We start from the raw sequence: 17,822 nt of genomic DNA, 5'->3' as shown, positions 1-17,822 counted from the left end.
TTGGAATATGGCTGCTGGTGATGCAGCATTGTCCTGTAGAGCTTTGGGTGATTGAAGTATCTGTAACGGCTCAGAGCAGGGAAGTTTAGGCTGTCTCTTGTTAGTTCCAGAGCCACTCCTTATATGTGAAATTCCTTCCTTACAGTAATGCTTTCCATATGTGCCATTCCCACTCCTGCTCTCCTGAACTTGGTGACATAAGAATGTGGGCTGTTCTGTGCAAGCAGCTTCCTTCCCAGTTCACAGCAGAACAATTCCTTCCATAAGGAGAGGTGTTACTATCCAGCACAAAGTAAAAACCTATAAAAAGAACAGAAATAGATTGGAGCTTGTATTTTATGTTGGTTACGATACGGTGAAAGAATTACTACTATTGTTTTCTTTTGGAGTCTTCTCTTACAATGTCAATAGATGCATCTTAATGCTATACACAACATGTGACATCCAAAGAAATATCCGAAATCAAAGGAAATGCTCAAAAGTAATGTAAAATTCTATAAAATGAACAAAATATTTTATAGTAACATAACAGCATTGAGCCAATATAATATATGTGTGATCAGGAAAAGGAGCCGTACATGTAACGCTGAGGTTGCAAGCGTTCCAAACAGTCGACCAAATTGCATTCAATATCTACAAAAACACCCACAGAAGCTGCACACCGATGAAAAGTGATTTCTTTTTTTTTCAAATGTATAAGGGGCAACGTTTTACCTTCTCCACAAGGGCATTTTCAAACTTGTAATATATGTATACAGGCAGACAGGGTTACGTACAGGATAGGTTCTGTACGTTTGTTCTTAAGTTGAATTTGTATGTAAGTGGGAACTGTATATTTTATAATTATAGCCCCAGCCAAATTTTTAAAAAATGTAGTATTGTCATAAGAACCAGGATTAATAATAAAGCTTAATTGCAGACACCTCTAATAACCATTATAGCTCTTTATTTTAGTCTAATGCTAAAGTACAGTAAATTACCAACATCCAGAAGTCCGTTTGTAACTAGGGGTTGTCTGTCGGGTGTTCTTAAGTAGGGGACCGCCTGTATGTAATACTGTAGACCACATTTTGAGACCTTGCGGGGATTTATGTTTAGACAGGTATTTTGAGCCAGTATCTAGAGTGTCTCCTATTGATTGTTAATGTCTGCTATGGAATTGCAACTTTTTTTGGTGAAAAGTCACAAAAAAGTTTCTAAGTTTTACGCAACTAGTTCCCAAATATTTCCTAAAGCACTGAGGGACTGGAGTGGATTTGCTCGAAAATGTGCATTTTTAAAAAGTTGCATGTCATAAACCTGCCTTGCACATATGGATTCATGGGGCAAGCTGGTTGAAGCCAAAAGTGGAGTGTCAAAAAATTGTTTTGACATTTACCGTATATACTCGAGTTCAAACCAAGTTTTTCAGCACAAATGTGCTGAAAACCCCTAACTCGGCTTTTACTCTATGGAAAAAAAACCCTCTGTATTCACCTTTTTGACACACCCGCATGTCCTCCTCTGTCTCCGTCTCCGTCTTTGGGTCACTGCATGCACACACCATGACGGCAACCCCTTGCTGACAGCCCGGCGCTGGCTATATAGTAGGGGGCAGGGGCTGGCTATTAGTGTAGGACTACTGGCTATATACTGGGGGGCATGTGCTTGCTGGCTATATACTAGGGAGGCTGTTACCAATGCATTTTCCACCCTAGCCTTATACTCGAGTCAATAGGTTTTCCCATTTTTTTGGTGTTAAAATTAGGTACCTCAGCTTATAGTTGAGTTGGTTGATACTTGAGTATATACAGTATATGCCAGAAAACTTTTCCTAACTACAATAATTTTTCCCTTTAACATTCCGTGTCCTTTGCTGCTGCTGAAATTTTCTGAAAGGAAATTCCATCCTAAAATGTAACAGTTTTTGTTACCCGTGGAAACCAATAAATTGGTGGCACTGAACAGACCATGGTACCAAGGGCAGAACACACAGGATCTATTCACAGTATGGTATCTTTCTGCAATACAAAAATGCTGTGAATGTGATGATCTAAGACTGAAGTACTTCCACTTCCTTCATTTTGTGGAGGGATAGGTAATTATTTTTGTGTTGCAGTGCAGTGAGGGTAGGGAGGTGACCCGCTTTATCTTCCTGACACAGGTCAGGTCATCTAGCATTATCATTGACATAGTATCTATATTTACATGATGGTTTAGAATTTCTAATCCATGGCCGGTCGTGTCAGAACTTGTGAATTACTGGAGAAGGACATGTAAAGGTCCCATTTCAGGTTGTCATTGTGTGCATCCTGTGGAATGCATATTTCTTCCCAGAGCTGTGAATAAGTTAAGAAGAAGGTCAGTGACATGAATGTATTTCCTGTCAGCCTTGCTAAAGACTGTACTGTATTCTCTCACTGCTGGAATGAAGCATTATTGACGGAGAATAAACAGGCCTCTTTGTGCTTGGGAAGCTGCTAGGTGTGTATGATCATTCTTTAGGAGCCACTGTCTTGTATTGTACATAAAAAAATTATAAAAAATATATATACAGGCGGTCCCCTACTTAAGAACACCCGACTTGCAGACGACCCCAAGTTACAAATGGACCTCTGGATATTTTACTGTAAATAAAATAAAATTACTGTACTTTACCCTTAGGCTACAAAAAAGACTATAATAGTTATCAAAGGACTCTGTAATTAAGCTTTTTTAATTGATCCTGGTTCTTATGACAATACAGCATTTTTAAAATCCAATTGTCATAGAGACCAAAAAAATTCTGGCTGGGGGAACAATTATAAAATATATTTTTATTCCGACTTACATACAAATGTAACTTAAGAACAATGGTACATAATGGGGCAGATTTACTTACCCGGTCCATTCGCAATCCAGCGGCGCGTTCTCTGCGCTGGATTCAGTTCCGGCCGGGATTTAATAAGGTAGTTCCTCCGCCGTCCACCAGGTGCTGCGCTGAAAAGCATCTGAACGGAGTTCACCGGCTCGGGCTGAGTGAAGGTAAGCGCGTCCCGAGCGACACATTTTCCGTTCTTAAATGCAGCGGTTTTTCCGAATACGTCGGGTTTTCGTTCGGCCACGCCCCCCGATTTCCGCCGCGCGCATGCCGGCGCCGATGCGCCACAATCCGATCGCGTGCGCCAAAATCCCCGCGCAATTCAGGTACAATCGGCGCAAATCGGAAATATTCGGGTAACGCGTCGGGAAAACGCGAATCGGGCCCTTAGTAAATGACCCCCAATATGTTTCCCTATCTAGTGTTAGAAAGAATTTAAATAAGTGTTGATAAATTCCCTTTAAATGGGTTTCCAATGATAATAATATTGATAACATATCTATAGAAAGGGTCCTCAATATCATATTGTTGCGGGTCCAACAGCAAGTACCCCCAAAGACCAGCTGGTCTCAGCAGCTAATAAACACAGAAATCAAGAAGCAGACAACTCCATTCACAGTGCAGTGGTCAAACCAGGCTATTGCAGATAATATCCAATTAAGTCATATCACTACTTTGCTGCAGTGACTTGGTTAAAGGGAACCTGTCAGCTGAAATTGACCTAATAAACCACTACCAGTTACCAAGCAGCTGAACACCTTCCAGATCATGTTTCTTTCTTGACCCAGTGTAGTGGTCTCATCCAGAAAATCAACTTTGAAGTGAGATGTAAACTCTCTCTTCCATAGAAAGCCCCCATCACTGTAATTAATGGTCCTACATTCAGACACTGAAGATCTCCTGAAGTCTGCTGCATGATGTCAATCACAGAAGAGGAGGCTTTCGGAGTTCTCCACCTTGACTTGACTTCAGTTTTAAAATTTCTGCCTCCTTGACTTTATACAACGAATTTACATCTTACTTCAAAGTAGATTTTCTAGATGATGCCACCACACTGGACTGTGATAGAAACAAAAACTAGAAGGTACTATGCTGTTTTATAATATACTGGTAGTGGTTTATTAGGCCAATTGCTGAAGCCAGCTTCCCTTTAAGTCCCTCAATAGAGAATGGAGCAGTCTGTTTCCTGTCTCATTCTAGTTTGCCAGTTTCTAAGAACAACTGATCTGGTGTGCGGCAGTGCATGTTGGTCTGCCACAAATCTTAAAACTTACTTTATGATTAATGTTTTAAATATTAAAAAACTTTAAAGGGATTGTACCAAGTTGTTTTTTTATTCCTTGTCCACAGGATGCGGGGGGATTAAAATCTGATCAATGAGGGTCAGAATTCAGGGTAATATATGAATGGGCCCCTAAAATCAAATATCATAATATTCTAATTGGTTGTTAATGGGAGTGCTGAAGATAGGTGAGCACTGTGCATGGCAATTTCTGACACTAATAGTTTTGAATAGAGTAGCAGGACTCCTGCTCGACCTGCCACTTCAAATAAGAACTGGACCCCTGTTCTTATGATTGGCAGGGGTCTGTTCTCCTGATTAGGACCCCCTTTGATATTGTCTGTTTTGAAAAATTAATGACTTACCCATATGATAGGCATTTAATTCTAAATGAAGGCTCCAATACTCTGCACCCTGCCAAACAGCTTTTCTAAGGTCTGACAATGCTCCCTAATCTGTGTACAGTTAATAGGGCTGAGCCGTAATTCCAAGCACACCACTAGACTCACATGGCACTATGTTCTCTTCATTGAAGTAACCCTGGACAATTCATTTAATGTATTATTTATTTCAAAAATCTTATTGAATTACAAATGTAGTTCTTTTTTCCTTATTTGCTGAAAAAGGTTTAATGTTTTGGCTGTTTTGACACTTTTAGTATTATAAAATGCATATATTATGTGAATCATGATTGGTATGTGAGATGTGAATCTAAAAAAGATATAATAATGAAAAATATTTTTTATTTTAGGTTCACCAGTCCAGTTTTGGAATGAGGACCCCCCAAAGCCCCTTACATGACTATTCTCAAGAAGGAAGAAAAGTGAGTTGACTGTTCACTCTTTAAAGGGAACCCGTCACCAGGGACCTCATTTTCACTAAAGACAGGTTACAGAAGCCCATTACAGCAACATTGCACATCTGCCTTTCTGCTTTCTCTTAGCATTTGCATTACAATATAATTGTGTGTTATAACTTACCTTACACCTTGACAGAATCCTCTGCTTAGTCCTAGGGGTTGGGCTTTGGTTTGGATTTATTTGAAAAAAAAAAATGTGCCCTGCCTATGCTGCAGACTGCTCAGCTCTTAGCTTCCACCTTTGTGCTCCCGTACAACTCCTCCTTCTCCCACTCATGTCAGCTCACCAGGCTTTGACCTGTGTGAAGAAGCAGGAGGGAGGAGCTGTACATGAGCACAAAGGTGGGGCCAAGAGCTGAGGTTTTGTTTTTAAATGCATCCAAACCAGAGCCCAACTCCTTGGGCTACACAGAGGATTCTGCCAGTAAGTTAAAACACACAATTATATTGCAATGCAAATTCATGTATTGCAATGAGAAAGCAGAAAGGCAGATGTGCAATGCAGCTGTAATGGACTTCTGTAACCTGTCTTTAGTGAAAATGAGGTCCCTGGTGACAGGTTCCCTTTAAATAGTTTTTTTTCTTCTCTTTTTACCATTGTTTACATCATTTTTTCTGGTTGCCATATAGATTTAATTATTTCTAGTTAAACATCTGCCAATTGTAGTGAAACCATCTAATGTGAATGGGACTGTTTCCCAGTGGAAGATGTCAGGGGAAGGAATATGCAGACTGCAGGTTTCTAACATGCCTTGTTATTTTGGTTGCATGGAGATAAACCACTTCTTCTCCTGTCCAATACTACACATTTAGGCTCATCGTGGTGGAATCAAGATCAATGTCAGCAGAATGAGTGAAATGAGATCAAAAGTGTCAGTACCTGTCATGAGGTTTAAGACCAACAAACCATCACAAACCTGTCATCCAGGACATTGACAGGATCACAGTGATGTCCATCTATTACACAAAAATAGATTTTTAAAGGCTGTATCATATAAGGCAGTGGTGGCGAACCTATGGCACTGGTGCCAGAGTTAGCACTCAGAGACCTTTCTGTCGGCACGTGGGCAGTCTCCCAGGACATGGCACCTTCCTGCAGTCTCAGGAAGTCGAGGTAGTGCCCTGCTATTTTAAAGTGACCCATCCTGTGCTGCTTGGTCCTGTCTGAAGTGTGAGAAGGTGTCGACAGGGTCAGATTGGAGCTCAAAGTTTCTGGTACCAATGTGTTTGTTACTGCCTAAATTGCCGTGTTGGCACTTTGGAAAAAGCTAGTTTGTTTTGGATCTTATTTTGGGCACTCGATCTCTAAAAGGTTCACCATCGCTGATATAAGGAGTCATGTTAGGATGTCCCCTTCTGGCTTAAATAATTCCCCATAGTCCAGGTACATCATAACAGTAGCTGATCGGTGGCAACTGCTTAAGGTATCTTATGAGGATGTCATGAGAAGTCAAGGCCAATGTGATTCTTCTCTACCTTTTTAATTCCCTACATTGTTTCTATACAGCATTCAAAGGTCTTTTTGCTGAATCTCCCAGGAAGTAGAGGAACATCAACACACTCGTGATATTGATATATTTACGTTTCATTAAACTAAATGACTAAATACAAAAATTCTGCCTGACTAGAAAAGTTTAAAAGACGATATAAATTTTATTAATTACTATTAAAACCGGATGGGACTAGTCCTATCAAGTACACACTGATACTTTTCAGGCATTGGCCAGCAGGCCGTCTACAATGCCGTGGGGGGAAATGCTAGGGATGTGACTCAATACCTAAAATCATCATCCTTTTACAGTTTAAGCACCTCTGAGGACTTATCCCAATACAAATAAGGGGATGCAGAAACGCGTTAGGTGTACTAACAATGTTTATTTGAATTAGGTCACTGGTAAACACCAGCACCTTCACACAGGCCTATCAAAGCTATCAAAATAAGCACTTTATGATAGACCACTTGTGGCTCGCAAAACCGGGACAGTGCAACACAATTCCCTAAACAGGGCTGTCTTGGGGATAGGACCACTGCACTAGTCCGTCAATGCTGGCCAATGCCTGAAAAGTATCAGTGTGTACTTTAATAGTAATTAATAAAATTTATATCGTCTTTTAAACGTTTCTAGTCAAGCAGAATTTTTGTATTTAGTCAAGTAGAGGAACATCACTGTGATCCTCTGAAACAGGTTGGCTCTAAATCCTCATGACAGGTTCTCTTAAAAATATAAAGGCAACTTGGCTAAAATTAGGAGGAGCTGGCCACCAGATCAATAGGATTGTCAACGCCAGAAGAAAACTACTGACTCTACTCCAAAAAATAAAGTTTTAAATTTATTAAAATAAAAACAATAAAACTATCCATACAAAGATATGAAATGGTGGTTATAATGGTAGTTGAAATGGTAGTTGATCGGGCTGGAAGAGCCCTTCTCAAAAATATTCCACCGTTCCACTTTGTGGGAATCAGGATTTTCTTTTTGGCTTAAGGAGCAGCAGGCCGTGCCCAGACTCTTCAATACATCCAAGACTGTGCTTCGCGGATTAATAACTGGCCTTTTGTAAGTGAGCTACAAGTGAGCACCGCATTATGGACTGTCTTCTCTTTACTCACTTTGCTCTACGTTATTATTCTGGGCGCCGCTTTCTGTGTGTTGTTTTTTTATATTTTTTTTTCTGCAAGTTTCTCTTAAAAGGTATTTGGTAAAAAAAAAGTTATAAAACATGCATTATATGTGTACAAGCTAGTAGTGTAAATTTAGTTATAGAGAAGAAATATTGTAGATATTATTAAGGCATATTGCTTTTGTCTGTGAGTGCCTAATGTTTCGGTGTGCATTTTCTCTTTTATATTATAAAAGTAGTAATTTATTAATTACATTTATTTATTTTTTTTAAATCTTCTTTTGAGCAGAGTGAAAACCTCCGTACATTACCGCTCTCTGGTCATGTAGGGTTTGACAGTTTACCCGATCAACTAGTTAATAGATCAGTCCATCAAGGGTTTTGCTTCAATATTCTATGTATAGGTAAGTTGTCTATACATTATCTCACATGAGATTTTGCTCTATAAAATTCATGACATTCATGTTCGGTAAAGCTACCTTGGCTTCATGGCTTGATCCATTATTCCTACTTTGATATATTCTGCATGTCTATAATTGTCATACATTTTCGCTGTCCCTTCAACTTCCACTAAGAATGAATAGGAATTGATCTACTCTGTAGGACACACACTGTGACCAGGCTGTTGTTCCTGCTTGTGATTTTTACTGACATCAACTAATAATCGCTGGAGGTTACGCTGGATTTCATCCAATCCTTTTTGGCACATATCCTGTAATGAAATCTGTGTGCCCAGCCCTTCTTCCTGTAGCTGTGCAACAACTAAGAGTGATTTTATGTAGTAAAGTACTATTTGTGTAGGATACGTAGTGATTGTATTGGAGAACAATTAATATAAATTGCATTTTAATGGAAAGTAGACAGACTGCATTAGGAAAGGGCTTGAAAATGGAATGATTACTACTAAAAAGTCCCAATCACCCCACTAGCAGGGCAGGGTAGATTTTTGTTTACTATTTGTACTAATGGAGTAGTTATGCCATTGCACCACATTGTCATCAATCTCATTCCTATTGTCTTACAAACAAGAAAAAACATTTCCTGCGCGAACATATAAGTTTGGTGTCGTCACCGCTTCTCATTTATAAGTCCTATTATGTAGACACTAAGTGTAAAGAACACCGAAACTCCTATAATATTAGTGAGCAGGTCTACTCCTCTCCAGAATACCTACACATATGGCTACAACCGGTGAAAGACATCTGCCTCTACTTATGAGCATCTGTGACATTGGGGGTAGGGATGGATCATGCACATCCTATAGAGTCAGGCTGTGGAGAGATAGCATTCATGGATAATATGCAGTTGCAGCTGGAGAAACATGAGCTTTTGTGGCATCGCTCCAATATTCTGGTGATGTGGAGATCCCCACTTCTCATGACCAGTAGGGACTTGTTCGCCAGTCTGCATCGAATGGGTCCCTACATCTGAAGTACCCAAGGGGGTATGAAGAGATAGATGGAGCTGGTCCCTGAAATTGAGCATGGCTGAGTTGTAGGTATCTAAAGATACTACAGCGGGAAAGCAGATATGTGTTTTGGAAATACTGTAAATACCACATGGTATATGCAGACCTCTCAGAGCCCATTAAGACTGGTAGCCCTGATTACACCATGTCTGGTCTCCACCGGGGCACATAGGTGTGTCAGAAAGAAAATGCATCAAGTCATGTCTTGCATTGGGCAATATAACATCTCACACCAAATGTCTAATGTGTTGTAGTTGCTAATTCCTGATGTTCTCATACATAATTAACATATACAAAGTAGACTATTTATAAATAATTACTAGGTTACTAATTGATATTGTCTTTTTTTATTTTAGGGGAGACTGGAATTGGCAAGTCAACGCTGATTAACACTCTGTTCAATACTAATTTTGAAGAAAATGAATCCAGTCATTATGAGCCATCTGTAAAGTTAAAAGCACAAACGTACGACCTCCTGGAGAGTAATGTGCGCTTGAAGCTGACTATTGTGAACACAGTAGGCTTTGGGGACCAGATTAACAAAGAAGACAGGTTTGTTTTGTATTACTCACCTTGTATTGTATGTTTATATTGAGATGATGCAGAAGATTTTCTTCCCTAGTGTGACTAGTTTGGAAAATACTTGCATTCTTCAAGAAATTATCTCTAGTAAGCCAGCTAAGCAAGCACTCAGTGATCTAAGGTACATGGCCGCCTTCAGAAGAGCAGATAGTGTTCTACCCTGTGTAAATAAGGCTCATTGTGTAATGTTTATTTGTTTAACTTTATGATTGTATTGCTCCAGACAATCCTCTATGATCTAATAAAGCCTGATGCAGTCAAATACATGGGGGGGGGCATCATCTATGGGTGTAAAAAATGAAGTTATTATGTAAAAGCAAACTTTCACTAACAGCTTTACACAAAAGCAGGAAGTCTGTTTAGTCCAGGAGCAACACATTGTCAGGTTAAAATATCAAGATGCTACTATATGTTCAAGTAGAGGAACCAAGGTAAACAATCGGGGTTAATTGGTGTTGTTGCTGAAAGTTAGATGTATTTCATATTGATAGCCTGTCCTAAGGGTAGGCATCAATATGCTTGTCTGCGAAAATACCTTTGACTAAACGTATACCCTGCTATGGGTAAAAATCTAAATGCTCTCAAATGAAATGAATGTGGCAAAACCCAATGGACTGAGGGAATATTTACTAATGCTACCTTCAATACTTTTGTCTTTTACAGCTACATGCCTATTGTTGATTATATTGACACACAGTTTGAAGCTTATTTACAAGAAGAGTTAAAGATAAAAAGACTATTGTACAAATACCACGACACCCGTATCCATGTGTGCCTTTACTTCATTGCTCCCACTGGACATTCCCTCAAATCACTTGATCTCATAACTATGAAGAAGCTGGACAGCAAGGTACTATAATAAAAAAAAATAAACAGGCCTTACCTATCTCCAGCTCCCTACTTTCACTACTGTTATCCCATAGTCCATCGTAACAAGGAGCTCTGCGGCGGGAGCAGGATCATCAATTTCCTTTGCAGTTGATGAGGTGCTTGTCACGATCCTCTAGCAACTGGATTGGGACCCAAATTTGTGTGCATGGTATTGACAGGTTTCCTATTGAATGTTGATCTAAATCAATATTTCAAACTACTACCCATAGACTATTTCTTTTTCTCATTCCTTGGTTGTTTTAAAGAGGTTGTCCAGCTGTTTTCGTTCTCCGTCTCAGTTTACATGCATATGTTACATGACTGCTGCAGCTTATTGTGATCATAGTAGTCACATGCTGTATTGGCATTGAAGCTTTTTGATGGGAACGATGATGCCAGTAACATGACATACAACCATTGTGCCCACCAATTGGCGGTAGTGGTTTTATATGAATGCATGCTAACGGAGATCAGCAGAAGGGATAGCACTGGATCCCCAACGTTACAAACAGACAAGTCCAAAATTATTTTTTTAATTGTAGTCTATTTTTAACTTTCCTTAGGAACTGGAATAGCTTTTCAAAATATTAAAACTTTATATCCTTCCTATATGACATCAGCTTCTCCAAACTATTTGTGTCCAAATACTATATAAATTCTGTAAATCCATACATCCCATATGGTCAGAAAATAACAATAACATCCAAGGAGATATGCCCCAGGCTATGGAAACAGGAGGCCTCATTCTCCCAGACTGTAGAAATACAATTAACTTTGACTGTATACAACTCCCTTTTACTCCATGACCAAAAATTATGCAACTTCACAGAGACCTTTCTAACTTGAAAGCTGTGTCTAATGACTTCCCTCCCTCCACACTCCATTTTTCTACTTCACAGTTTACATATCAATTATCTCTCTGGCAATCTCCACTCCGTGTTTGGCATGGGAAAGGAAGCTAGGGAAGACATATAAAGAGACAAAATGTGGCTTATTTGCTTTTCAATTGGAGCAATCACAGAAACCTTTCCCTTGCCAATTCTACCTTACAATCTTGATGTTCTTTTGGTCTGTTTTAAAACATCTTCTGTTTCAATGCTGGTCTGAGGGCGAGATTTGAGTGGTTTTGTGAAGATGGTTCTCAAAAGCCTCCTCGGTGTATACTGGCATATACAGGCAGTTTTATGGTAAACCATTTTGTGTGTGAACTCTATTATTTGGATTTTGGTTACCTGACATCTTTTTGGTTCTCTGACTGTGTATCACCTGCACTTGTGATTTTGTATTGCTCTGCCATCTTGGTGTGACTCTGGTTTGTGCTTTGATTATTCTCTGGTGTGTGATTTTGTCCTGACCACTCTCCTGGTTTGTGTTTGGCTTGGCTGGTTTTGGCTTGGCTTGGCTGGCTCCCTCATGCATAAGGCTGACTACAGCTCATAAGATACAAGGATCTGACCTCTTATATGGTAAGAGGTCGGATCGATTAAAACACGCTTTCACAACATAAATTTTTTAATAAATGGCATAAATAGAAAGCTGCTTGGGGGAGGATTATGGCGGGCATATTTGGTTGGGGTCTTTTGGGGGGATGACAGGTCCTCTTTAAATTTCATGTGGTGTGGTACATTGAGACTGAGGAACTGAGAGTTCCCGAGTATGAAGGATGCACAGGAGAAGTCTTTGGGACGGCTGTGAGAAGAGTAGATACTAGAGTAAAGCAAACAGCCTTAGGATATGTGTGACACGGTACTGGCTGATTAGGTCAGAGAAATAAGTGGGGGATGAGTTGTAGATGGTTTTATCATGATTAAACTGAATTTGTAATCAGATGATAAATTTTCAGAGAGCAGAAATAACTGGGCAGCAGAGTTAAAGATTGACCAGCAAGATAGGAGAGATGTTCTGGAGGGGGAGGCGGCAGGATGTAGTGAGGGCATGGATGTGGTGCTTAAAGGGGTTGTTATTAACCATATTTATCCCTTCTCCACATGATTCCCGGCTGTTGCCGTTATCTACTCCATTACACAGGGACTTCCAGGTTTCATATTCGCTGTATGCCGATCCAGGAGTCCCATAGAAGTCAGTGCTCCTTTGATTTCTATGGGACATCTTGTCGGTTAGCAGGACGGACCAAACCCAAAAGTCTAAAGCAGAGATGGGGAATTTGCAGTCTCCTATTCTGCTAATTGCAGAGGGTCCAACAGCCAGACCCATATGATCTGATATCCATTTGGCATCCTGTGAATAGTGCCTAAATATAGTTAAGGACACAACCCCTTAAAAGGAGAGTCAAAGATTACTCCAACGCAGTGGACTTTTGAGACCAGGAACCAGTGTGGAGCCATTAATACAGAAGGATAGGTCTGGTGGGAGGGATGCATTAGGTGAGTTCTGTTTTGTCTACGTTAAACTTTAGAACTAGGAAGGAGAAGGAGGAGGGTATGGATGACAATACAATGTAATGTTAATTATGGTGCTGCATTTTTTACAATGAACTCGCTAACCAGGTGTCTACATGAGTTGTCTTTCATCTCACATGTGGAATGTGCTACTTTTCAGGTGAACATCATCCCTGTCATTGCTAAAGCAGATGTGATCTCAAAGTCTGAATTACAGAAGTTCAAGACCAAGCTGATGAGTGAGTTGGTCAGCAACGGGGTGCAGATTTACCAGTTTCCAACTGATGACGAGACTATTAGCAAGCTGAATGCTTCAATGAATGTAAGACTGTCACAGTGTTTCTTTGCATGATGATGCTTTTTAGTTTCTAGCTGTACATAATAAATTATGAGTATCTATTATCTATAGTTATGTTTTATGTGTTAAATTTAGATTACTGCGGCCAAGCTAAACATTTAGTTCACATGTAATTCTGCAAGACCACATTTACAGTTTTGATTGCGCTTTTCTTTATTCTCTTCCAATATGGAGGAGAATAAGAGAAATCACATACTGATGGTAAATGGCAGTATCTCCATTTTCAGTAACTCTGAGCAGAAGAGTGCCTTCAGTGCACACAAGTTTTTTTGTAACTGATGATAAGTGGAAGGCTTTTACTCACCATCAACATTTGATTTTATTTATTCTTCTCTATAATGGTGTTAAAAAGATGTTATATAAAGATGTTAAATTAAGCTTATTGTAGTATATACACTTTCACATGGACTAGATTGTAGCCTAGATATAGAAGAAGTCAAGACCACTTTACATGCATGTTAATTTCCTTTCTCTTGCTTCAGACACAGCTTCCCTTTGCAGTAGTGGGGAGTATGGAGGAAGTGAAGATTGGAAATAAAATGGTCAAGGCTCGCCAGTATCCATGGGGCATTGTACAAGGTAAATGATCCACCTTCTTCACATTTGGTCATCTCTATGTACAGGTTAGGTTATCCTCTGCATCAGCTGCTGTGGTCCCAGCCTTATATGTGTCAGAGTTCTCAAATGTAGAAAGTCAGTTTTGATGATATTTTGTAAGTTAACCACATGATGCTCACAGCTCTATGTAGGATTGCATTACCAAAAAATGTGGCTTGTTTCAGCCATTTATGCTTTCTAGGTCTGCTGTCTTAGGATATGAGTTAACTTGTAAACCTGCATACTGAAAGCGTTTGGCTCGTTTGTGTTACACGGCTGACAATGTGTTGACAAAAAGAGACAACCATACAGTACAGTACTGACTGTTTTAAGACAACGTGCATATTACAAAGTTTCAACACTGTTTGTTTAGTGAAAACTTTCCCAGAATGCCTCCTACAGTCTCCTTCATATGCTAAAGAAAAGATTAATTGCTACAACAAATGAACTTTTGAACCCGATATAACATTACTGACGACCCTGCAGGGTCAGATGAAAGTTGGTGAGCGGCCCTAGGCAAAAAATCCCCTGTGCCCCCCCCCATAATCTACTGCTGCAGAGGCTCATAATGTTCACCTTAGTTGTTGTAAAACATCATAAAACACACTGCAGGAGCTGCGTAACGACATAATATAAACCTCAGGCGCTGAAGAATATCATAACACAGTGTCGCCGCCTGATGACATCATAGTGTGTGCACAGGTGGAGTGCATAGATCTGTCTCTACCTGAGCTTAATATGCACTTTTTAAGCATATTAATTTACACAATATTTATGGCACGTGTACTGCTTATTTTTTGTGTATTACTATTCGTTACCATGCAATGCTTATCTGCCATTTTTCTATTAGTGGAAAACGAGAACCACTGTGATTTTGTAAAGTTGCGTGAAATGTTGATTTGCACCAATATGGAAGATTTGAGGGAACAGACTCACAGCAAGCATTATGAACTATATCGCCGCTGCAAGTTGGAGGAAATGGGATTCCAAGATATAGGTCCCGGAGATAAACCAGTAAGGTAGGCATATTGTTTAACATTTTGGACTTTAAATCTCTAGTATAAATAGTTTATGGCATGATAAATAAGTAAATGCTGATTTTTCTCTGTATCCTATTAATTTGTATTAAAACAGCAATCATCATCTTCTTCTAAGATATCCACATAAGAAAATCAAAACATGGGGAATGAAAGTTTTATTCATTTGTTACTGACCAAGTATGCTCATTACTAAGAAATTGGACTTTATTCAACAAATCTAGAGATCTGGCCTATTTGTGAAGATATTTCACTATATTTGACCCCAGATAACTAGCTGCTAAAGAGAACATGTTATAGGACACCTTAAAGGGAACCTTTCACCAGGAGACCCATTTTTAGCACTCCCCCAGTCCCCACAGAGCATAGTACATACACTGCCAAATAGTTTTTGTATATAAAAGAGGTTTTACAGAAAAAAGCTATGTTATAAAGTACCTTTCACTGCCATGTGCTCTGTGACTAGGCATTTGTCCCCCGGGAGTGGCTATAGAGGAGCAGCTCCCCTTACCCCCCCCCCACCTTTGGGAAATGTACCTCCATGTGTCCTTTTGAAATATATGAAAACGGCCATCACCTGGCTCAGCGCTGCTGTCTGCTCCTCTATAGCCACTCCCAGGGGACAAGTGCCGTGAAAATTGTCCCTTGCAGCATGAAGTATAAAATAAGTTATAATGCAGTGCACATTTTAATATATAGGTGGTCCTGGTCTCCTGGGGGTCATGATTAATGTTCTTCAAGGATACTTGATTGCAAACCACCTTCACTGACATCTGGTGCATATGCAGTAGAGCCAAATGTTATGTTCTCAATCTGCACATGTGCCAGATGCCGCCAGAGCTGGTTTGCAATTCTGGCCTATGGGATGTCAGCCAAGCCAAGGCAGCATGAGGCTGCAAGAACCTCAAGAGCATTAGGAAATCCAGGAACACTTTAAATGAATTATACAAAAATGTTATTGTTTATGCACTTGGAACGCTATTCAACTAGCACCGACATGCACATTGCAGAGCGCTGAATCCAATTACTCTTACATCCACTATCTCCGATCCTCCTTGTGTAGCGGCGTTTGTGCTTGCCAAGTTAGAGGTGTTGCCGAACTGTTGCACAGAAATTTATTTTGCTGCATAAACAATAACATTTTCGTATAATTCACTTAAAGTGTGCCTGGATTTCCTAATGCTCTATCAGGGGTAACCCTGCTGCATCTACTATTGGAATGCTGTTACAGGTTTTCTGTCTTTCTAACTTTTTACTGATATTCATGTACCATGTACCATATTTCATATCTTTATGAGTATAGCTGCATGGTGGCACATCATTAGCTTTATAATATGGAGCCCTATTATTCAGCCATTATGACATGTGTATTGTTTGCTTTAGATTTTCTATTGTTGAATGGTGCCTGTACTTTAGGAAATAGCATCCTGGGTTCAAGTCCCACCCAAGTCAACATCTGCAAAGACTTTGTATGTTATTTGTGTGGGTTCCGTATTTGTGTGGGTTCCCCCCGGGTCCTCCGGTTTCCTCCCACACTCCAAAACATACTGATAGGTTAATTAGATTGTGAACCCCATTGGGTCAGGGATTGATTTGGCAAGCTCTGTGTAGCGCTGCTTATCTGTAGGTGCTATATAAATAAAGGAATTATTATTATTACTCAGTTGACCAAACAATATAACTATGCACAAAGATACTGAATACAGAGGTTTACAGTCACCCAAAGTACAAATGCCAGCACTATATTAGGGCACTTAGGGTGCAACAATTCAGAAAAAAAGTCAAATTAGCCATTGCCTTTGTATTTTTGGTGTCACTGGAGTTCCCATTGCTCAGACCCCGACTGACCACATACTGATGTCATGTCTAATTGCACTTAACACTAGAGCTTTTGTTAGGAAACCCCATGCAGTCCTGAGATACATTTTAAGTACTTTACACATATTCAATTTTTCACACATTTAGTGCAGATATTAGTAGATTAATCTATTTTAAGAATTGAATACCATGTGATGGAAAACGGGAAGATTAGTTTGTCATGGAGCCCATCTGTATGTAGCGTTTCTTATGGTAGGAATATTTTAAGCCCTCGCCCTGCACCTGTTGCTTGCACAGCTGTTTCTTACAGTGTTCGGTTGTATCAGCCCTGGTAGGAATGCTGGCAGGAAACTCAAGCAAACTGCTGATGTCTGACTATAGCGTGGCACAAATGCAAACAAATTACTGACCAAATCACTCTAGGAACCGAATCTTTGAGTAAAGTTATAAAAAAACTAAAATGCATCAGCTGCAAAAAATTATGAAACAATTACGGTAATCCAAAATTTAAAAAAACACCAAGATTAAATAACTAAATCAAGTACATGGTAGGGAATTTCTGGGGATAAAACATTGCTGACCAAAGGCCCTCAGTGTCTGATCGGTGGAGAGTAGGACCCTGTAAAAGCCCTTTGAGAAAGAAGTGTAAAGGGTCCAAAATTCCTCCCAAACCAGTAACAGCGCTGCATGTATGTCTTAGGAATAGGAATAGAAAATACCTCTGTGGGCACAAACAGATAATCATGTACATCATGAACATGTACCAGTTTCACATTGATCCTTTCTACTTACCTTTGGCGCATGCGCTTTGTATTGGTATGAATGTGTTGATTTTCTAGCCTGCCAGCGCCTAACAACTCGCGCATGCGCGCTATTACTGTGGATCGCACTTCCGGAGGTGAACGAATAGCGTCACATTCGGCCATATGACACGCACGCCGAATTGATACACCTATTAGATACAGCTGCTAAGTGCCGGACTCTGAGGGTAAGCACCCTATATATTTCCTATTCCCCCATTTGCACATTAGCCCTGAGGAAGCCTGCACAGACGCGTGGGGATTGCTTCCTGCCCCTTCTATCCCCAAGTT

The 17,822-nt window shown here is 39.9% G+C and overlaps 1 protein-coding gene across 1 annotated transcript in view; it reads left to right on the top strand.

The window, feature by feature from the left end:
• Nucleotides 1–17,822, top strand: part of LOC140118252 (septin-10-like) — a 45,713-nt gene that overhangs the window by 10,567 nt on the left and 17,324 nt on the right. Inside the window, exons 2-8 of the mRNA XM_072135898.1 lie at nucleotides 4,873–4,944; nucleotides 7,892–8,006; nucleotides 9,427–9,622; nucleotides 10,316–10,502; nucleotides 13,082–13,243; nucleotides 13,762–13,858; nucleotides 14,727–14,895. Coding sequence (XP_071991999.1) covers nucleotides 4,873–4,944; nucleotides 7,892–8,006; nucleotides 9,427–9,622; nucleotides 10,316–10,502; nucleotides 13,082–13,243; nucleotides 13,762–13,858; nucleotides 14,727–14,895 — 998 coding nt within the window. The remainder of the gene's footprint in view (nucleotides 1–4,872; nucleotides 4,945–7,891; nucleotides 8,007–9,426; nucleotides 9,623–10,315; nucleotides 10,503–13,081; nucleotides 13,244–13,761; nucleotides 13,859–14,726; nucleotides 14,896–17,822) is intronic.

This window comes from Engystomops pustulosus, chromosome 2, assembly GCF_040894005.1.
Source record: "Engystomops pustulosus chromosome 2, aEngPut4.maternal, whole genome shotgun sequence".
Classification (NCBI taxonomy): Eukaryota; Metazoa; Chordata; class Amphibia; order Anura; family Leptodactylidae; genus Engystomops; species Engystomops pustulosus.
Note: the sequence above shows the minus strand (reverse complement) of the source record. Positions and strands in the feature narration are given on the sequence as shown.